Raw genomic sequence first — 24,197 nt, 5'->3', positions numbered from 1 at the left:
GTAATCATCGAAAAATGCGAACTCGAGGTTTTGACGAATTACCACATTTTATACCACCCTGAGTTTTAAAAACATATTTTTTTAGAAAATGCCCATCAGTCTCTCTGTAACAAAGATAACTCAAAAAACGCTTTGAGCAAGACGGATGAAATTTGGTGTACGGTCTTGCCAAATTTATAGATTTCTATCAAATTTTAAGCAAAATCCGTTCAAGGAAAGTCTGTCTGTCCGGCTATTTGTACATAAGTTAACGTGATAACTACAAAATAAAGAGAACTGCATAAATAAAGAAATATAACTATATTATAAAAATAACTATAGAAAAGAACTATATAAATAAACAGAAGGTAAGTTAGCACCATCTTCTATGTGGGCGCAATGTCTTAACTTACCAGTTTGTAATGCTAGACTAGAAAGAGATTAGTTTCTATTTCAAAAGGCATTGAGAACTGTAAATGGTTTAAAATGAGTCAACTGTATTTGATTAGCAGTAGCTCTGATTATTGGAGATCACAGGAATAAGAGTACATAAATATGAAAAGCACTTCTTCATAGCACTTCTTCAAAATTATAACAATTTGAAGTTGTTCAATATTTTATAAAATTTTACTCCAATTTCTTATAATATCATTTGTTGTCTTTATTTCTATTATTATCTTTTCAAAATTAATACTTTAATGTTATAAAATATTAGTTTTTTTTTTTTTTTTTTTTTTTTTTTTGCTTCCTCTAAATCTTAATTTAACTTTTGGATATCATTTATTGCTATAATTTTTTAAAATGCCGTTCGAGAACATTTGTTTAATTTTGATTTATTTATCAAAAATTATGTAAATACACATTATTTAGATTCTCAATATACACTTTGTAGTAATTGTAGATACATTTTTTCATACATTTAGTTATGTTATATTTGAATTTCTATCTTTTTACCTTAATATCGAAATGCCATTTTTAAAGAATAGAACGTTTTAGAAGAAGAAAGAAATGGCGGAAGTATTAATAGTTATTTATTTTGGCCCTAAACTAGATCATATTTTTAAGATTTATTTTGAACTACAACAAATTGCTTTTTTTTTTAAAGCTTTTTGAGGAGGGGGGAGATTTTATTACATTCTTTTTGTTGTTGTGGTTTTGTTCAGTTAAGAGAACAAATAGTTTAGTTATTTGGAACAAATTTGACACTGTTTTAATCAATTGTTTTTATTATAAAATTCATTGCATATTTCATAAATAAGTTGGAGATTGAGGAATTGATTTTTCAAATTTAAATCCACGGTTTTTTCAAATGCTCTTTTTATTTTTATCAATAAGTAATAATAAATGTTCCATCTTCAGTATAATACCGGCGATATTAAAACTTGAATTTTAAATAATTTATTTTAATAAATCTTGTTCAGAAAGATTTTTCATAAGATGAAATACGAAAAGGAATGAAAAAATGAAAAGGAAGAAGTAATCATTTCTATCTTTATTAATAATAAAGATTTATGTATGAGGTACTTTATAAAATCTGACCCTCTATAGGCCATACCTGAACTAGAGTTATCAAACTTGGTATATAGGCACTTTGGAGGATAGAAATGTGTACCTCGGAGAGGTTCTTTTTAATTTAAATTAATTAAATATTATTCAAATTTTATCTTTTTTGCATTAAAAGTTCCGAAAATATTACAGCAAAAATTGGTTTTTATGGGTTCTCAAAGTAAATTAAATTATATCTTCAATTATGTGAATTTTCCCAAGATATATATTTTGTAATAATTTTTGATGCGATTTCGATTTCAAAAATGTTTTAATCATATTTTACAGCAATATATTTTAGTGATATTTAAATCATGTTCCTCATTAATTCTTTGCGAATTCTATAAATTTTTAATGAAAATCTATAATTCTTGTTTTAAAACAATATGTAAATTTTGTCCATTTAATTCATTGCATTTTTAGGCTCTCAGGTTCACATCCACACAGGTGGACATAAAGACAGATTTTATTTTTGATTTCCACCGAAACATAATAGAAATCTGTAGCTTCTGTGAAAAAAAATACAGCTTGACTGTTTTCCCCAGTTGTTGCAAAGATGCCTCAAATTTGAAATAAATATAACGAATGACCCCGAAGTTCATGCTCAAGAAATTGAACTGTTTTGTTAAAAGACCAATTAAATTTAGAAAGTTCATTTTTGATCGTTCGGTAAAGTGAAAGAGCCGGACGTATAATAATTTTAAAAAATGAATTTCAGTATTAAAAAGAAAAAGACGCATCTTTTGAGTCTCACAGATTATTATTTATCTGAAATTATTCTTACGTGAAACTTGTAGTTAATAATGCACATAAATCTATGAAGGTGAGTCAGTTTGAGACATTTCGTATGTATATTGACATTCGTTTTAGACAAGGGCTGTATTCGCAAATTATCAATCTGATTTTCTTTTTTTTTAAATGCCCATCGCATCTTACTGACAGAGCTTGGCTATTGCAGGAGATTAGTAAAGTAGAATCATACTTATGAATTTAAAAATACGATTTATTTTGATCAATTTTCAGCAAAAAGCATTTAATTACTGTGATCTAGAGTGGTAAGGTGCACTTGAGTCATAATTTAATTCCCCCCACCCTTACTCATCATATTTAAATACAAAAATTAGTATATGTGTGTATTCGCTTTGAATACTGGATAAAATTTCGGGCATAAAATATAATTTCAAAATGTATGAAATATTATGACTTAGAGCACTAATTATGTAAAAATGCTTGAAAAATGATAATGGTACCATAACACGTTGTTACGGTCATTCAGTCCGTTAAGACAATATAATTTTCTGTAAAATATTTTCAAGATAAAATCGCAGTTTGGGAAATAGGTGGATGGAATTTGATATTAAAAAGGGCTTCCACAAAAAGGAATGCTATAAAATAATTAATGTATTTTCTAATATTTAATTATTCCAAATAAAATATTAAAACTGGCCCCCCAAAATAAATATCCAAATTAAATACTGATGCCAAAATAAAGCATTCATTTATTTTCGCATAATTCTGTTTTTGTTGTGCCTTATCCTGCCTGGTCGACTGTAACATCAAACCAGGTCCATGAGAACGTATACCTTCAAAGAATGGAGCACAGCCTCAGCACTCGAGAACAACGGACGATAAAAGGGCTTGAAATGCAGCCTCTGACTTTGACTCATGCCTGCATTGGGTGACCTTACCTGGAGAATACTCTCCGGACGTACTTCGGTCATTCCGCTCAGGAACATTCCCCCACCGCTATGAGACAATATTGAAGGACTTTAGGGAAGTCGCATAAGTCTAAATTTCCGAATAGTTCGTTAGGCACCTTAGATTGATAATATATTAGTTAACTAATGCCAACTAAAATATTTACTCTTATTGTAATAAATTCGAAAGTTTTCGTTTGGCTCCGTATTGTGCTTCCACATTAAAGGAAAAAAAATCATCAAAACTCCGAAACCATTTTAATTTAAATTAATCTAAAAATGTCATAGGAATATATGAGTAATATATTTTCAGAGAAGTCGGGTTGGGATTGTTGTAATTCATTAGGGCCTCGAGTTAAAATAAATTGCCAAATTGAAATAAATAAAAGGATTTTCCGGATTTTAATTTGAACATTTTCTCCTAAAAATTATATGCAAAGTTAATTTCTAAATATTTGTTCTCTTTTTGGAAAATACATTAAAGGAGTTTAGTTTCAGATATAAGGATTTCTGCACTTAATGGAAAACTGTTTTTACAAAATTTCGTAAGAATCAACAATTTTTGCAAAGTATTACAACAATCAAAGCATCCCTAATAGGTTTTTATATTACTACATAAATAATTATTATAGGGGGGTTTTTTTTATTAAAAGTATAAATAAGAAAATAATTAAAACTGAGATGGTTTCTCGTTATTTAAAAGGGTCGTTAATATAGAGGACCGCAGTATAAAAAAATTAATTTTTCAAAATTTCAGAGGAATGTAAAATTATTACGTAACTGTTAAGCATTTATATGTATGCTTTAAAGTTTAGAATATCATAAGTAATATTAACTTTATATCATATTTTGAAAATTAAAAATCACCACCAATTTTTTTTATAAAAAGGACAACCGAAAAAAAAATTATAATATGTATCTTTATGTATTTGTATCTTTATGTATATGTTGCATCTCCTGAATCAATCCATTGCCATCCTACGCGATTTCTAAAAATACATTATATATCACACATCCCTCCCGAGTATTTAAAGGCTTTTATAACATTTTTACCTTTTTTTTAATTATGTTTCTTTGTTTATTTTTATTTAAAAAATATTATGGTGGATTTTTGAAACCAACTTTCTTGCAAGTAAGTTTGTTTCAATAAGTTCATTATATTTTAAGTTATATTAAGAAATTCGCAATATTTATTGTTTATAGCAACTCATACAAATAGGAAATAAAAATGGATAAGAGCTAATATCTGATTTGTAGCACGGTAAAATTCTATAAGGCACAAAGCAGCAGTGTAAAGTAAATATTTGAAATTCCACCGTCATGCTTGATTTTGACACGTCATCGCTCCCTATGTCTGGCATGAATTTTCTTAAACTGCTAACTAATAAGGTAGTAAAAATCAGGATGTGAGATATTTTAACAAATAACTGTTGCGGATGAGCCTTTCCTTTTGTCAAAATACAATAGTGACAGAGTTAATTGTATGTTTCAAAATGACGGATGGTACCTAAAAGTTCCTATGCGCCCCTGGAAATAAGTTATTCCGCAGGTGTGGTCATTTTCAATAGATGGACATTGTTGCAAGGGAGCTGTAGGAAACTCGGGTGGCGGGGAGGGGGATTATCGATCTGCTGTGGAATTAGGAGTTATTTACTTTTACAAAATAAAAGGGATGTTGTTTATAGTTTCCAAGTGTGAGATCATCATATTCAGGGATTTAAATGCACAAAAAATTTCATCTGAGTGTGTCCATAAGGTATGAGTCCCATCAAAATTTCGTCCAAAGTCCATTTTTAATTACTATCTCTGGTAACAGTTAGAATGATGAAAAATCAGGAACAATCTCAAAATTTTGTTGCATATTTCCCCAATGTGTCTCTAACCACATAATTATCATTTGATCACTAATGCTCAACTTCACATCTCGATTTTATCTAGAAAACATGAGCGAATGCCTGCACCATAATTCACCAACCACTTGAAAGAATCTTTTAAATAAATGCTCTTTGTGGTGCATAGATTTAAAAATAAAATGACGAGATCTTCCAAAGTCGGTCTATTGCCAATGCTGGGTAGTGCAAGAAGGGTAATACAGCATTGCATTCAGTGACCTAGATATATTGATGACCCAGGAGCAATTTGTTGGGGGAGGAATAACATTTTCACAATAATTTCAGTTTTTGAAATCAAAAATCAACGAATAAATATGAAGATGGTAAATATAGATAGATAGATTTTGGGTGCGGTCGAGCTTCACTACGTTATTGAAAATATTTATTACAAGTTTTAAAACAACAGAAGTATGTCACGTATAAATTGATAAAAGTAATTAATACAACAGCGCAATCTGTATAAAAACGTAGATTTGCCAAAATTTTTGGAAATATATTTCTGAGTCAAATAACATAAAATATATTATTCATTACATCCTTTGTAGCATTTTTGACTTGCAGTATATACCTAATTCAAACAGCTTAAAAATTAGCTTTTGGGCATAATTAGGTTTTACACTTTGTGTATAGTGAAATCACTCTGCTATGAATACTTTTCTCTTCATACAAAATCAGCCACTCATAGAGATTGGCCGCTGTATAGAATGTTTTTGGAAGAAATTATTTATTAAAACATGCCATGGCTAAGTATTTTCGATACAATGAATTTCAAAATTTACAAAACAAAAAGGAGCCACTGTAAGCCAGTGATAAAGTGTTGGTTCCAGATTCCAAACTGGATTTGACAAAAAATTAGTTGTCTATGTTGGTTTGAGACTCATTAAATTTGTTATTTTGGAACAATGGTGCAAATTTGGAGAGAAATGTGCCTATACAAATGTCATCCACGTTATCTGAGAAAATAATGAGACCAATGCCAAAACGTTTCTAGTTTTTTTTTTTTTTTTTTAATGGAATGTTAATAAAACTAAATGAAATTCACTTACAGAAAAATTTAAACAAGATCCTTACTTCTAATCTGAATCACCGTAGCATGATAATATTTTAAGCCTGACTTTTCCGTCTTCAGTTTAACTTTATAGTTGCTCTTAGTTATATAGCAGCGGTAACGCAGACACACACACACAAAAAAAAGTGTTGATTATATATCGAATTATTAAAATTATTTTGAAACATTTATTAGCAGAAAAATTAGCTTAAATAAGATTTGGTATCACTAAAGAAAATATTTTTTTTTTTTTAAATTTTATAATATCATAAAAACGATTCTGTGAAAAAACATGGGCGAAAGTTGTTGAAAAAACATCTTAAAGATTTTACATTAATTTTTATTCAAAAACCGTAATTAAAATTTTAAAAACTCCCTTCTTTATAACATCAGCTACCCCCAAAATATCTATGTGCCGCATTTAGTTGCTCTAAGTCAAACTGTTTTCCATATAAAGCACTCTATACGCTTTATTAATATCATTGTTATTATTATGCATCGCGCAGTTTACAGTTAATAAGATATCGATATTAGTAATCGATATTCTCACACTTTTAATATAACATTTATATTAGCATATAAATATTATCATATTAAAAGCGAAAATATCAATAATATTTATATTATCATATTAAAAGCGAAATAATATCGATTATCTATTTCCTTTTTTATACAAAAGTAAAATGTTTCTAATTACAAAAAACAATTAAAAAATGAAGTTCGAAACATTTTCCTATCCTAGCCTATTCAGTATTCTAGCATTAGAATAAAACTTGAAAAATAATTGACAAAATTATTATTATTATTTTTTTTGATAAACAAAGTCCCAATTATTGTGATAAGAAACATGATTCTTCATATAAGAGTCGGATATCCGATAATCCGAATCTAACTAAAGTATTACAGATAAGAAAGAAAAATAAAATTTGAGGTAATGGAAGAGAGTTTTTCGAAAAAAACGTTTCTCAGCCACTTTTTTTAAAAATTATTATTATTATGGGAAGATTATTTATATTCCTTAGCAAAGCAGGTATGTTATTCAGTTATGCCACCACTATAAAAATCATGCGCATATCTCTATAATGGTGGCATAAGATATTCGTCAGGCCGGTAAGATGATGAAGCACCCGACATATATTTCGCTTTGCTTATTAAAAACAATTTGTTTAGTTACGAGAGTATTTTGACTGATACATAAAGTCGAGGGGGTTCAAAGACAAATATTTGGGATCAATGAGCGAAGGACAACCCGAAATATAAGTGTCATGTTTTAATATCATTATGCATTCTGGAATAATTTTAAAACCGCTGGAAATACATATGAACACTTAAAATTGGCAAAGTGCTCCAAATGACGTAAAGAATTATCTTTTTTGTTGTTGAAATCAATAAATCTAGTGCTAAAAATTACATAATTTTATAGTCTTCTCAGTCATATTTAATAAAATTTTCTTGATCCGCTGATATTTTAATGAAAAATAGGAGTGGTCTTTCTCGAAACTTTCCTGAAACTTTCTCGAATGCTCTCTAATAAAAGCACTAATGTGTTACTAACCGCATGCAGTCAGCTAACAATAATTCCCAAAGAGTCTATAAGAATGCAGTCTTTGGCAAATTTTTTTGGCGTTTAATTGCTAGGATGCGATTGATACATAAGTCTCAGAATCCCAAACATACATTTGGGTGCTTTTTTTTTTTTTTTTTTTTTTTTTTTTTTGCAACTGATTGAAATTCGATAAAAAAAAAAACTACAATTATAATCAAAAAATTACATACCAAGTTTCATATATTTAAGATTGTGTTTTTGGCACACCAACAGACGATCAACTCCTTGAAAGATTTGGCTCCAAATCTGATATACATATCTACACTTTAGGTATTAAATAAGAGCACCAAATTTTATACATCTAGCTTTCTTCGTTTCATAGCTATCGTATGAACTTCTATTCGGTCAGGTGGACAAATAAATTTCCTTTGAATGGATTTCATTCAAAATATAATAAAAATCTACAAATTTGGAATAGAGACGGTATATCAAATTTTATCCGTCAAGTTCAAATAGCGTTTGAGCTATCGTGTTCGCAAACAGACAGACGGATAAAATTCCAAAAATGTGTTTTTCTAACTCAAGCAGGTCTAAAATGTGTTGTCGGTTACAGTACTTTCTCTTAGCACGCTTCATTTATAAGAAAGTAGGTATGGGTTCATTTTTCTGCAACTGAGTCTGACACAAGTCATGAAATTCTGGATATCAATGTTTTAGACAGTTTTTGATCATTTCAATGGCCACGCCAAGAACATTCATCAATCAACGGGCAGCGCTTTTTGAAAGTAACCTTTGACTTACCTAAAATAATAAAATTCATAATTTGTTAATTTTAGAAGTAGAAGAACGGAATTTCTTTTGCTTAAAATGTTGAGAGTCAAGATTATTTTAATAAATGTGAATAACAGGACCCCAGAATAACTTAAAAATTTAAATTTCCTTTCTTTTCAGAGGTACATTTATTAATTCAAGTAACATTAAAATAATTCTTTATTTTGGTTATCTATAACCAACTGAATGTATATTCCTATCTCTAATGGTTTAGGAATTAGCTATTGTGTCCAGTGGAGGTCATTACAGGACCCTTCTTTTAATGAACTGGAAAATTTAACATGAAATTTCAACGGATTTTTACTTTCTCGAATGCTTAGTACAGAGAAAGTATTGTAATAGTCAAGAAATTTCAATTCGAGGTTTTGACGAATCTCCGCATTTTAGACCTTCCTGAGTTCGGAAATCACATTTTTGGAAAATGCCCGTTCGTCTGTTATAAAAATAACTTAAAGATCCTTTGATTTAAAATGATGAAATTTGGTATAAGTTCTTTATACCAAATTTACAGATTTCTATCAAATTTTGAGCAAAATCCGCTCAGAGGAAATCTGCCTGTACGACTGTTCGGATATAATTTAACATGATAACGAATTTCCGCACAAAATACAAAATATGTAGTAACAAAAATATGTAGATAAAATTAGATACACAAAATTAACATCTGTAGTTTAGATACCTTTCAAATTTTGAGTCAAATCCAACAAGAATTTTTTACCGCCTGTCGGTCTGTGCTTTCAGATACATGCAAATGTGATATCTCAAAGATGCATTTGACTTAAATATATGGGATTTTGTGACTACAATTGTAATTCGGTATCAAACTTTTTCTTCAATCGGTTGGGAAGAACGCGAACACAAATTCGATTTTTGAATACTATTAACCGAATGCCAGGGATTAATTGCCAAATAACAAAGACTGCATGACAGATTCAGCAAAAATGATATATTCATACCAAAGGCAACTATTTTTAACTATTTTACGCCATTACCATGCAAAGCCTTCTTTGGTTGAGAATACAATGTCAGTTATAGGATTGGAAGATATTCAAGGGTAGAATATTACAAGAGGAGATTTCAAAGCAAACAATATGAGAAACATTCTATGTAGATATTTTGTTTCAAATGTAAGAATTGTTTCCTGGCATGCATCTACTATATAAAAGTATTCTGATCGCCATGCTGTTAGCGTACCGACAGATAACTGTAAAATATTCTGCTTTTTTATTTAAAACAAATATTGCGAAATATTTTTGATTTATTAGAAATAAGTTGAAAACATAATAAAACCTTTTTTAAAAAACGTAATATTGTTACTAATTTTCCTATAATGTATATATTTTTACAAAAAAAAAAAGCTTTTAATAATAGCCAGCTCAAAAATAAAATAGAATTAATAATTCAATCCAGAAACAATAGTACAATGTAAATAACATTCTCTGGAACTAGAGAGTTAACTACTATCATTTCTAGATTCTCAAAATTAGATTTTCTTACGACACCATCTTTTTATTTGTAAGTACATATGAGAAAGTATGGATTTCCCATAAATCGTTTCTCACTTTTTCTTCCAATAAATCAAAATTGTGACAAATTTCTATACAAATTTCATGCCAACCATTGCTTTTTTGAATTTAAAAAACCATTAGAACAGATCTTTCTTGGATTAAAGCAATTTAAATTTCATTGTCGATATTTAACTCACTCATGTTCATAATCGATGAAAACCTATAGATACTAAAAGAAAAAAATGTGTTTCACTCAGGAAGGTAAAACTCACTGTGAAAAAGCAACTCTAGACGTTGAAACATGCCGTGTGTGTAAGCTTGCTTTTGATTATGAGCGCCAGTACTTGGACGGCGACGGTAAAAATACCTTTGGTGCCAGTGGCAACCGACGTCTGCATATTGCACGATTGTTGTTATGGCGGCGATGGTAAACTTACCGCTTCGGAAAAATCCGTTGTTTGTGTAACCAGCCTTAGAGGAAACTAATAGTTTTCGTGTTCTTGTTGCCTTTTTTTCTTCATTCAAGAATATGAATTGCTGTTGTACTCATCAATTGTAAAATTCATTATTACACAAATTTTCCAAAAGTTTATTTTCTTGCATTGGCTATTCTAAAAGTTACTGGCGAAAAGCTGTTCAAAAATTAGCTACAATTGAATTTTATTCATAAAAAAATATAATAAGATTCCAACTAAAAATGGTTTGAGATTTATAGCTTCGGCATTCAAAACGTATTCATGTACTAAATGTGATAGCTCTATATCCAATCTAATGTGGTAAATCTGTCGGTCTCTTTTGTAGAGAGCCAATAAATGTAAGCCGATAAATATTCATTTTATTATTCTTAAGGATTCTTTCGTCGTTATTAAAGTCGGATGCATTAAACCATTAGAGTTATAAATATTCTAAAAATATTCTTTTAAGTGTAAAAATCTTAAATTAAACGCATATACATTAGGGAATACACAAATAGAATTGCAAGAAATTCTGAAATGTTCGAGGTCTTTTCAAATATACCTTACGTGTTTTAATAAGAAGATCCTCTATAGTTAAAGTTACTTTTCAATGCCCAAAAGAAAAGGAATTTCTAACCTACTATATTCTTGTCCAGCAGCATTTCCTTATTTTATGGCAAAAAAAATCCATTAAATAAAGCAGTTAAATGTTAAAGTGATTCTCATTAAATATATACTCGTATGTATACTATGTTATTGTTACACAGTGGATAGTATGTCTATTACCAATAATGGATATTTCATGGTGGTACTTCTTTTTTTTTTATCAAACTCTTTCGTTCCCCTCAGGGGAACTCTCTTTTCCCCTTAGTAAGGAAAGGGGGGAATACAAAATAACTTTTTAGCTGATTTGTCTACTTGTACAGGTCACAATGCCTGACTGTAAATAACCCCGGGCATGCAGTGATTTCTTCACCCCTATTCTTTATTTGGCTTAGAAAAATGAAATAAATGCACTGATAGCTATCTGAACCTCCGTCTTGAAAAAGGCTTAATTTCGTAACCATCGGAAAACATGCTTAATAAATGAATCCTTTACTGGCATGAACCCCATGAAACAGACTCCATTTTCTATCTGTTAGAGATTATATTCCATTTTTGCTTATCAATTGTTTCCATTTTGTTTTGTTACCATAAATTTAAAACAAAGTTATATTTGTTTCAGCACACCTTTTGACTTATAATTGAAATTAAAAAAAAAAAACTTATTTTTTTATAAAGAACATTTGCAAAAGCTATGCTGAAGCAAGAACAATCCTTTTGCTCCTCCCAGTAATACCAGTTTTTATTCATAAAACTTTTTATTCGTATTATAGTAGAGATCTTAAATAATCTAGTAACGATTGATAATATTTGTTACAAAAATATAAATTTAAAAAGCGGCAAATTAACAATTAACAATGATTTTTCGTTGTCAATAGAGCTTAGACTTTCTTGAGATATTATCGTTCGGTTCAAGCAAATCTCAATCCATGTGAACCGATTTTATGCTCTAACTGTCGTTAGACACATGCCGAGCATTTTTATTCCTGTTGAATATACTGACGAAGACACGTGGTCTGAAACTCGTTTTTCTTTCGTTCAGTTTGTAAATACTTACATTGATAATAAAGGTTGTTGTTTTAGATCCAGATTATACCTTAAAACTCGTTCAAAAACTTGAAATTAGTTTATAAAAGGGAAAATTAAGGTAATGTGCCCTTGATCTATGTGTTATAATATGAATATAAACTGAGAAATAAATATTAGTTCAATTATATCCGATACATTTGTATTAGTTGGATTATTATCTCCTCAACAGAATCTCCCAGAAAAACGAGGACGAAAGCCGGAAAATGATTTTATAGAATTTTCCGATTTCTTTCTTTCTTATTATTAATTTTTACTTTTTGTTACTCTTATTAAATAGATGTACATGATTTTATTTTTATTTCGTAATGCTTTGTCTACGAAAAATCCAAAATCAATCTGTAGGACTGACCATACGTCATGAATGGGCAACACCGACTTGCATTGTTTTAACTGTCTCATCATTTTAATAAAGACATCACTTTTATGATATAAAGTAAACATCCTTAATCGCTAATTATGACAGAATAAAATTTTAGAAAAGTTTCACCGGAGATTATTGAAAATAATTCAGTAATTTTTTTTAAAGAAAAGCCCAAAATTTCAATAAAAAATTTGCTTTGACTCAAAAACATTCAATTTATACATGTTAACTTTTTAAAGCAATTATTTTTAAATTCCCCTTATTTATAAATCATTGAAATGCATTTTAAATAAGTTATTTTATCCTCAAAATTTTTTCCACCATGCATATTCTGCATCATAAATGCTTCTTTTTTAAATAAAGAAAATAAATTCCTACTAAAAAGATTTATATCACTTTTTGAATGAATATACTCATACTTATATATATATATATATCTTTATCTTTTAGTTGTTTTTATTACAGCTGATGGTTAATTTATATGATGTCTAGTTGGAGAGGGGTTCATATTTTTATCCGTTTATCAAATGATCTGTCTCTCATCAAGAGAATATGCATTATATAATTAATATATGCATATTTTACCATAAATTTTTTTAAATTTTATAAACAATAATTCTGCATTAAAGTTTTTTATTTGCATTACAACTTTACTGTTATTTTTAAAATAAACTAAAGTAAAATAGATTTTAAATGTAAAAAAAATTAGGTTTTATTGTTCCATTTCAAAAATAGAATGTAATATATATGATTTAACATAATTACTTACAAGAGTTTATTTTTTAATAATATTTATCTATTTTTGGACAACTTATTTACATTTCATCACATCTTCAAGATTAATGGTCACTATATTAATTTCACTTTTTAATTGTTGTATGGTTTATTTTTCAACATATATTTTAAGTAGATTAATTAACATATATCAATGGAAAAATTAATATTATTTTTTAAATTGTATTATATATTCTTTGTTTATTTAGAATAAAATTATATTATGTTTATTCATAATTATTTTTATACAAAGCTAATTATTCTAGATATAAATTAGATCTATTATATGGTTAACAATTATAACTATCAAGTAAACTACAGCAATCATTAGCAGCAGTTACATAATTTTGTGATGGTTGCATGATAGCCTCAATTATAAAGCTCAACAATTATAATATCTGGACCTGAAAAAATTTTCCTTTTGGGACCAAAATGTGAGAAAAATGTCAGTTTCAAAAAAAAAAAATGATTTAAAAAGAATAAAGATATTAGTTATAACATCTTTGTAATTTACTGAAAAGAGAAAAATTCTAAAAACTCCTATGTCCTATAGAAACATAATGAAAAGAATGAAACATGGCAATTAAAATTCTTATTAATGATCCAGATGTAAAACATGTATAAATGAATTATAAAGGTAAATTGACTATTTTAATATGAAATTCTGTGATAGAATAGACCAGTTATGTTTGAATGTTTTGATCAGTCATTAATGTAAGGTAAACATATAAAACATTTAAAGGATAAATTATAAAATGTTATGAACAATTAGACAGTTAAAAAATCATTCAGAACCTCAATATCAATCAAGATTTTTTTTAAGTAAATATAATTTTTTAAGCAGTGTATTTTTACATATCTAATTTAATTTGACTTATGTTTGGAAAGATAGAATATTATAATCAATTTTTTATAGAATTTTTTTTTATTATAGTATATTATAATCAATTTTCTCGCTTCTATATTTCAAAAATTTCATTCATTTATGTTTTCCAGATAACAATAAAATTTTGTAATGTTTAAAGTACTTAATCATCAATTATTTGATTATTAGTTAAATTCTATTTCTATACATGTGGCTTTATCTCGTAGTGAATTTGTGAAAAAAGTGAATGATATTTATAATAATGAAATCCAATTTAAGATTAAAAAGTAAAAAATAAAAATACAATTCTTAATGCTTGATTTTGTTAGTGTAATAGTATATAGCTTTAAGAAAGAATGTGGACGGTAGAACAAAATTATAAAAACATGAGAAATTGTAGTTAAAATTATTAAAAAAATTTAAGCCACTATATGTATAATAAGACAGAATATTGCTATATATTAATTTCAAATGACATATTATAAAATAAATAAAAATTTTAGTTCTCTTAAAGTATTTCTATATACTGTTTACTCTTTTATGATTTTGTTTTGACATTAAAATTTTTTTAAAACACTATTTCTTATTATAGGTATACTAAGAGAAGCATGTTTAAAACTTTTCTTTTTATTATTGTTTTATTTGAAATAAATGATCTTCCCCTTAACTAAGTTTTGTAAGAATAATTATCATGTTTTCTATGGTTTCTTTTTCATTAATAAGAAGGAGCCATTTCATTTGGTGATACATTGCATAATCTCCCTTTTGTTTGACACACAATTAATATGTAGTATATTCTAATGTATATTAGACAATATTTTGATTAATAATTCATTTGTATTTTATTGCAAGCAGAATAACCATTAATAGCCAGATAAGTATATGAAGTTAAAGACAACAATTGTATTATTTTGTGTTTTCAACACTTTATTTTAATGATTTTTACTTAGACATCAAGATGTTTGATAGGATATATATTCAGCATATTAGTCTATTAATAAAGGCGTGTCTTCTAAAAAAATTGTTATTGAATATTTTCCCCTTAATTCATTGGAATATTATCTCAATGTTTCTTAACTTTACTACCAAATGTCACTCTCATGTTCAAACAAAATAATTTAAAATTATCAATTTATTGATGATTGAAAATATTATATTATCAGTGGAAATATGCTACTGTATAAAATTTCAAAATTCTAGCGCATCAAGGAACAATTGAAAAATTCTATCTTTGCGCATATGAAAGTAGTCAAATCAGTCGTGTTAATAAAAACATAAAAAATACATTACTTCCTTGCATATTTACAAAATATTCAGTAAGTATGCTATCTTAAACACAAAATGATCAGAATAATGCTTTAAATAAAAGGCATATAAATTATTAGTTATACTTTGTAGCATTTGAGCACACTTGTAATTCTTTGTAGCTTTATAAAAAATATCGCTGTAGCTGCTGTAAGCTATGTAGTATGCTGATGAAGTATATAGAACACAAAAACTGTAGCTAGCAAAATTAGCAGCTAATAAACATTAAAAAAATGAAATTTCAATAATTACATTATTGAAATTCTAATTTTTTTATTTAAAAATTTATACATCTCCTGATATAGTGCGCTCATAAGTAATGGTTTTTATTTTCTAGTAATAAGTTAGAAATCTTAATGTAAAAACTAACTTTTAGATAATACTTTGTTTCTAATTTCTCTTTCTACATTATATTTATAGGTAGTTTCATTTTAATGATATATTATATAAAAAAAATTATGTGTTAGATTAACTTTTTTTAAAGTTTTCAACTTTACATTAGTACTTCTGCTTTCAATAAAACACAAATGAGTGATTTATCATTTTCATATATTACAAAAAATGTTTGGCATATTTTTATTTAGAATCCAACTGAAGTTGTAGAGAGAAATCATAATCATAAATTGTCTATTGAAACTAATCCTTCTCTCTATCAGAAAAGAGAAAAAAGGAAACAATATTATAAACTTATTAATGTGAAATCTTATTTAAATAACTTTTTACTTTATTTTAAACAAAAACTATTTGAAGTTTTCAATAATTAGAGCAGGAGTTTCAACTGTTTTACTGTTATGATTACGATTGAAAATGATGACATTTTAAGCACATTGACAAATATTTTGATACTATCAAACTTGAAGAAACTGGATGCTATTTTTAGAAACTTTTGGATGATCTGAAATAAAACAAATTTATGAGTATTAAAAAGCTCCAAATATGTCAAAACAAATTCCTATCAGAAATAATGGATCCTGGTGCATCAAAAATAATTCTATTCAATAAACATTGAGTGTTCCATATTGAAATTTACCTATAATTATGGATTTCATTAAAATAAATTATGAAATCTTTTCCTTCAATGTTTTCAATTTTCCTTTTTTGCCTAAAAATATATACTTACTAATTTATCATTAATGGTCATTTGTACAAGATATTCTTCACATAACTTTGCACTCGAAATGCTGCTTTATGTTAGTATGGTCTCTTTATCAAAACTCGAGAGATTCCAACATCAAAACCCCATTTCCACCAAAAATCATTTATGTATGTAGTGCATGTTTAATATGATGTCTGTGATCAAAGAAAAAAGATCATTTGTGTATTCAGAAGTTTAAAGAAGGTTTGCTAGTTCATATGCATTTTTTTTTTCCTTCTTATAATTGACCTTTAATATGTATTAGGTTTGAGAATCAAAAAAATTATTTTGAATTGGAAAGATCAAAACTTGCCAATATGATCAGAACAAAATTTCTTTCACTAAGCTATTGTTATATTTGTTTGCAATTTAAGGCACATTAAAAAAATTAAAATCTTTTTTATCTGCTCCCACCATTTTTCTTGATTATTGTTTTTTCAAGTGTTTAAATATAGCAGAAAAGAATTTTTTAATCCTTGAGACATGCTTATTTATATGATATGGTAAAAATATTTATTCTTATCATATTTCAACAATATTACTTTAATTTATTGTATTAAATTTGCATTCATTTTATTTCAACATATATTTTGAGCTAGTTTTTCTTAAATGAGCAAATCAAAATATTTTTTATAATCCAAAAGGAAAATAAGAAAAGGGGGGGGGGAGGGAACCTCTCATGTAATGAGTCATTTCCAAAAAATCTGCACAGAGTGTGTAATCAAAAGTATTAACAAATTATTAAAACTTGAATATTGAAACTTGAAATAAACTTGAATATTGTATTTTATATTATTTTTTTTTCTTTCTTCAAAAATAAAAATCATTAGTATAAAAGGAGTTTTAAAGGAAAAACAAACGTAATTATCAATTTTACCTTTAAACCATGGTGCTGAACTAGGTATTTAGAGAACCAATTATGATTTTATGGATTTCAGATTCTGAAATGGGGAGAAAAAAAGAAAAAAAAGATCCTGAAATGCATATATCTTGTAAAATAAAATCTTATGCGGATTATTAATAATTTACTACCTAAATTAGGATATACAAATAACATTAGAATATTGTTTCCGTATTGGAGTGAAGCTATTTCCTGAATTTATTTCTGTATTCAATTAAGTAAGATAACAATTGCTAATTTTTTTTCATAAAATTAATGTTATAAGCATTTATTAAATACAAAGTTATTTGTATTTGTTAAATTAAAAATTTTCTTGCATATACTTTTATTTCATTTTTAAATTCAATATGAATTTAATGAAATCCTAATGGAAAATAATTGATTTTTATGCTCTTGCAATAATAACAGAATATATTCACTTTTTTCTCTATTATTATAATTAGAAATGTAATTGCAACTATGCAAATATCTGAAGTTAAGTATATTTAAGTTAATGTTACTATTCAACAAAATTTTTTAATGCATCAAATTTTGTGTGAAATTTTATGTTTTATATTACTATTTATGGAAATGAAAAAGTAATCTTAATAATCCTACTTGGGGTATGTTGGGATTACCCCGTCGACTATTATCGCCAAAAGGTAGCTTTGCGCCAATAACTGTAAATTGCTTTTCATTATGATGGCGCCAAATAATTGGCGCATTTTCGCGAGCGTTGACAGGCCGATGGGATAACCCCAAAGTACCCTAATTATGTAGTATTAAATTTTATATATCAACAAAAATTATTTCTAATGCTGATTTTTTTTATGCCACTTTTTATAATTTTCACAGTTTTTCCCATTTTGCATTTTTTTATAAATTTGACCTGAAAACTTCAACACTTTTCTTTTGTTCTACTTAAAAATTCTATTTTAAATTATATCTTTAATTGTATCAAAATAATATTTATATTTTTGCACTCTTTAGACACCATTTATATTTTTAGCACAATGATTATTAATCAAATTAAAATTTCATATTATGTAGTGTTTTACAATGCTAAATTGTATTGTATTTTTTGCTCATTGTTCAAATAAGGATCAAAGGTTCATTTTTAATTATACATTTTTCATTATTCAAAAGTATCATTAAGTTTTTGTTTTAAAAGTTGGAAATTTAAAGTCAAGGATAGTTTGATATTAAAAGAACAAAATAAAATGGTAATTAATCTTGACATTTAATTTTAAAATAAATACATCTTATATTATACTTGTTCCACTTGTTATTATCTGCCATTAATTATATAATGGGAAAAATAATGTACTAATAAATGGTAGTAGTTTTCTTGGTACTTATTAATTAAAGGTGAGGGATTGGCGATTCGTCGGTGATGATTTTGACATCTTTATATTTATTTATTCATTTACTTTTCTTTTTTTACATCAATAATTTGTGTCATCTTTTAATGTAAACAGCCTAACCGGATGCTTGTTTTCTTCTCGTAAGTTAGAAGCGTGCTCATAGGATTGCAATATCAATTTGGCTTTGGTACTATATTTGGCGAGTTGTGGCTCTTTCACCATTAATTAATAAGTACCACTTTCATTAATATTATTTGTTGTATATTTTATTTTTTATCGATTTTTTTTCACGACATATTTACAGTCACTGCTATCGACATATATTCGGTAATGGTTTCACACTTGGTATATATATTGCATTAAAATGTAAAATAAGATATTCAGCTTTTCATACGAACACGAATGGATTCATATATATATATATATATATATATATATATATATATATATATATAATAAACTTTTTTTCAAACCCAATATTACTTGATATTAAAATTCTGTTTGTAGATTTTCCTTTGACTATTGATTTTGATAGCTTCAGAAACATTTAGAATTTTTAAATGTCTTGTATGGACTGTAAACAGAAGCATGTTTTTACTAAGTCAAACTTCCTCATTTTTTTAAAAAAATATTTTATTTAAGGATTTATTTTTATTTTATTTTACCAAGGAACCGTATTCTTTATAAGAAAGTTAAAATTAAACTGAATTTTAAATAAAAAACTTGCTCTTAGAAAAAGGATTTTTAGAACAAAGTAAGAAATGCATATGTCATTTTCGTAAATGACTTCCGGTCTGCGAAAAAAAACTTAGTCAAAAAATGAGTTTAGCGAGGATAAGTAAAAAAACTTGTAAATCAAAATTTGCAATAAAAGTTCATTTTTAGCACGAGTTATTTGGAATAAGTAATATATCATTAATAACTGAATAGTAAATAATTTTAATTTATAAACAATACATACAGAAATGTGTGATTATTATCATTATTAGAATTATATCATAAAATTATTGTATCATAAAACTTAAACATCAATTCACAACGAATGTGTTCAATGCTTTTAAAAGAAGGGAAGTTTTATTTATTATTATTTTTTATTGAATACATTGTGCAAGAGTAATTTCCTCGATTGACTAAAGGACCTTGAAAAACCATTACCTTATGATTATGTTACGGTCAATGTGAATAATTATTAATACTAACCGATTATTCACATTGGCCTTAACAGTTATACCAATGTACGAATGTTTTCGAACTAAAACAAACAATTCAAAAATAAAATCAGTTTACCTATTTGACTTCGAATCAACCAAGATAAGTTCGTTTGCATATGATGTTTTAATATGTTTATTGGAAATCCAATAAACCAATGAAAAATTCGAATTAAAAATGTCCGAATTAGCCAAGTTCTGCAGTATTATCTTCGGTATAAATTATTTAAAATTTCTTTTTCATCCGAAGTGCACATTCACATCTAAATTAATATTTTTCAGTATATATAAAGATGTTAATGACATCTTTGCAAAACAATTATTGCAATCTAATATTTTTTCGAAGCAGAAAAGTTGATATTAAAGTAGTTTTGAGAATTTTGTCTTGTTTAATATCAATATTTTTGCACTTACCTATGTTTCTATTTTTTTTTTTTTATGTGTTGAACCACAACAAAAAAACTATATAGATTTATTGAATTTATTTATCTATATTTTGGAACCCATACAAACTTATTTCTTTAGACCTAGTTAATTATTTTTTAACATATTTGATGTTCTTTTATATTATATGTTCTCTAGCATTTTAATTTATACTTATTCGTTAAGTCTATTCAGAAATATTTTTCTATTCAACGCAACTTAATATTTTTATTTATATCTCGTAACTGACTATTTATTTACCCCTAAGCATTTTTCACATAGTTTCTTCTTTAAAAGAAATATAATCTTATCGTTATATAAATCTTGCATAGTTATAAATTGTTTTCATTCAAAATTTTCATGATTATTTAATCGTTAAAAATGCGTGAGTAGTTTTGTGTTGTTACCACGTGTGTTTTGTTTATCCTAATTTCCACCAAAGCTCGTCTGCGTTATGGGCGGGAATTTTCGGATATGTGACGACCAATGAATAAGCCACATTTCAGGGGCGTGTTTTGCATGTGTGACATCACTTTAGTTCATCTACCAATAGGCACCCATCCGAAAATTTTGCTACCCACGGGTAGTCAACAATATCTGTGCGCTCGGAGACGTTCTAAGATGAATATGCCATAATGTTGGCTACTACTACTACTACTATTATTATTTTTTTTTTCCCTTTTGTTGTAAGGATTTTCATTGCATTGAAAGCAGATAATTAGTTATATAATAAATAAACATGACGGTAAGAACATTTTATAGCTGTTATTTTATTAAACATTAATTGTTGCAACAGATAACAACAGCGTTTAAATAACACATGGTGTCGTTGTATGACGTTAGTTTTACAAATTTAACTCAGTTGAGTTAGAATCTATTTTACGAATTTAGAATCGATTATTCGAAAAAGGAAATAATAGGAACATATTTTTCGCATCGTTTTGATGTATTTGTGTAAATGTATTAGAAATTATAATTTCAATTTTATATTATAAGCTAATGTGTTGCAGTATAATGTGCTTTTCCAATATTAACTATTTAGAAAGGAAGCTTTTTAAGGAAAAGAAAATTAATTTGGAATAATTTGCATTGTACATATAAAAGAAATGTAATATAACTCTTTATAAATATATTGCATATGACCTGCATAATATTTTGAAATTCCGACTTATCTATATTCTCTTTAAAAGTGAAACGAAATAATCTAAATTGTATATTTCCTTAACATATATATATATATATGCATGAATATTCTTAATTATTTTTTATTAATATTATATTAGCTTTTTATATTCATATAATATTTTAGCATCCCCCCCTTCTTCTTGCATTGTCTTTAATTTTACTGTAATTACTTAGTAACATATTAGTTGCTATTTGCATAGTATATTTTAAAATTAATTTATTAAAAAATTCATAATAAGTAATATTTTTCCCAGAAATATTTTGTTGTAGTTAATTATTTAATAACATACTTGAAACTATCTCTTTATTTGACTGATAAAAAAAATTTGACTTGTTTTTGGAAATGAATTTTTGATTTGCAAGTAAATTGTAAACAATTGCTTTTACAGTGTAAAGATTTAAAAGCTCATTTGATCTTAATAACAATTTGTAAATGATAAATTCCTCTTCCAAAATATTAAATTATACTGAAAGTTAAACCCCATTATATTATTTTCATTTCTTCAGATATCTTTTCATAAAATGCATGATTAATGCATTCATGGTTTTGAATTATTCTTCAGTTACACTTACAAATTTAGAACATTTATTTTTAAAATTTTTTTTAAAACTTGTTTTAGTTTGTTGTTACAGTTTTGTTAATGGCAGTTGGAATAATATTTTGGAAATATAATTTATGTTTATCTTTCTTTTAGAAATGTAAAAAATCCATGGTGAATACTGCTGGAGGAAACGTCGAACAGAAAGGAAGACAAAAGAATGAAAATAAAGCACAGAAACGAGTACCTAAATTAATTATTTCATTAAAAGAGAAAATACCTGTTATAATTAATTCTCCAGAATTATCAGTTGATGAAAGTTTTTCAGAAACAATAGCTGATAAAGTAAAATTAAGAAAACGAGGAAGAGATTCCTCAAGTGTTGAAGTGTTTAAATCAATTTCTAAATCTATTTTACCTTGCAAAAAACGAAGAACCAGTTGTGGTTCTTCATCATCTCCTTCATCTTCTCCGCACAATGTTGAAACTTTTAAAATAGCTTCTAAAGCAAATTCCAACAAGGGTCTTCCGATTTGTGATGCAATAAAAAGTATTATTGAACTTCCACGTGAAAAAGTGAAAAAATCTGTCCTAGAAATGGATAATGTGTCTTCTGAACTGCCGTATAAAAGAGCTAAACATTGTTCTTTCAGTAAGTTTTTATTTTTTGATTTGTTTCACCTTTTTGTTTGCTGTTGAACTGATTGTTGATAATTTAATAGCTTAAATTGTACTTGCATATGCTTTTTTTTTCCCCCCTTCAAAAAACTGTTATTATCAGGAAATACATGAAATATTGATTTTTCATGTTTAAATATGATTTTAGCTGAAATTATTATGATAAAAGACTTAATTGAAAATATTTTGGTTATGTTTCGACAATTGTTTATGTTCATTTAATAAAAATAAATTTTTTGTATATTATATTTAAGAAAAATGTTGTTAGCATTGTTATTGCTTTTTATTAAAAATATTTTAACAGTATAGCAATATTTATAGTATAATAATTCTAGGTACTTTTGTATTATTGCCAAACATGATCAGTAAGCTAGCTTGACATTTTTGGTAACGAACTGCTGATTGCTTTAAACGTGACACCTTTTACAGCAATTTTTTTTACATGACTTTTTTTTCTTCTGTCGATTAATTGTTGGCTTGCAGTTCATATATAAGAAACAAATTCTAATAATAAGCAGTCTATTATTTTAATGATTTTTTTATAACTTTTCAATGTTTGATTATTTTTAATTGAAAGGTGCCAAAGCACTTTGGCATTTCTCATTTGAAAATTCATTCTACTTTTAAAAATTTTAACATAGAGTGTTTTCATTCTTTAACTACTTAATAATTGTTTCTCTTCAAGAAAATGTATGATTATGGTAACCAAAAATTAAATTTCTAGAACAAATATTAATTGAAAAAGATATGCATCAATAAAATGCTAGTATGCAACCTATTAGTATGTAATAATTGTTCCACTTATTCAGTAGCTTGTACCTTTAAATATTAAGTGGAAGAATTGAAAATGTGTTTCTTAACTCTCAAATTATTTATATTAGAGTTATAATTTGAATAATAATTTTAATTTGAATAATAATTTTAATTTGAATAATAATTTTAGTAACTAAATTTAGTACAGATATATTTGGGATGTTGGAAGTATACTTTTCAAAATAATTAAAAAATAAAGCAGAGTTATGACATTTTTTCATTGATAACTTCTGTAAATTTTACAGCATAAAAATTGTTTTTACACCATCATAAATATTATTATTTTTAGTTGCCTTTTAATTTTTCTTTGAATTTCAATATTTTTTAAAAAGATATTTTATACAATATTTTCTATAAAAGATATTGGGTGGATCCTAGCACAATCCACCTCTTGGCGTCTTTTTGAATTCTCGCCAAACGAGTGACGATAACGTCGCCAATGTGGCAACCCAGTCGGATTTTTTTAATTTATTT

The 24,197-nt window shown here is 26.7% G+C and overlaps 1 protein-coding gene across 4 annotated transcripts in view; it reads left to right on the top strand.

Moving 5' to 3' along the window:
- The window catches only part of LOC129966599 (uncharacterized), a 135,704-nt gene that overhangs the window by 97,455 nt on the left and 14,052 nt on the right, over positions 1-24,197 (top strand). For 2 of the 4 annotated variants that reach the window (XM_056081087.1, XM_056081091.1), the window contains exon 2: positions 22,389-22,884. In XM_056081087.1, coding sequence (XP_055937062.1) covers positions 22,389-22,884 — 496 coding nt within the window. Of the gene's footprint in view, positions 1-12,126; positions 12,252-21,112; positions 21,254-22,388; positions 22,885-24,197 lie in introns of those variants that run through there. The other 2 variants (XM_056081089.1, XM_056081088.1) reach the window with 2 other exon arrangements.

The sequence above is a fragment of the Argiope bruennichi genome, chromosome 4 (genome assembly GCF_947563725.1).
Source record: "Argiope bruennichi chromosome 4, qqArgBrue1.1, whole genome shotgun sequence".
NCBI lineage: Eukaryota > Metazoa > Arthropoda > Arachnida > Araneae > Araneidae > Argiope > Argiope bruennichi.
Note: the sequence above shows the minus strand (reverse complement) of the source record. Positions and strands in the feature narration are given on the sequence as shown.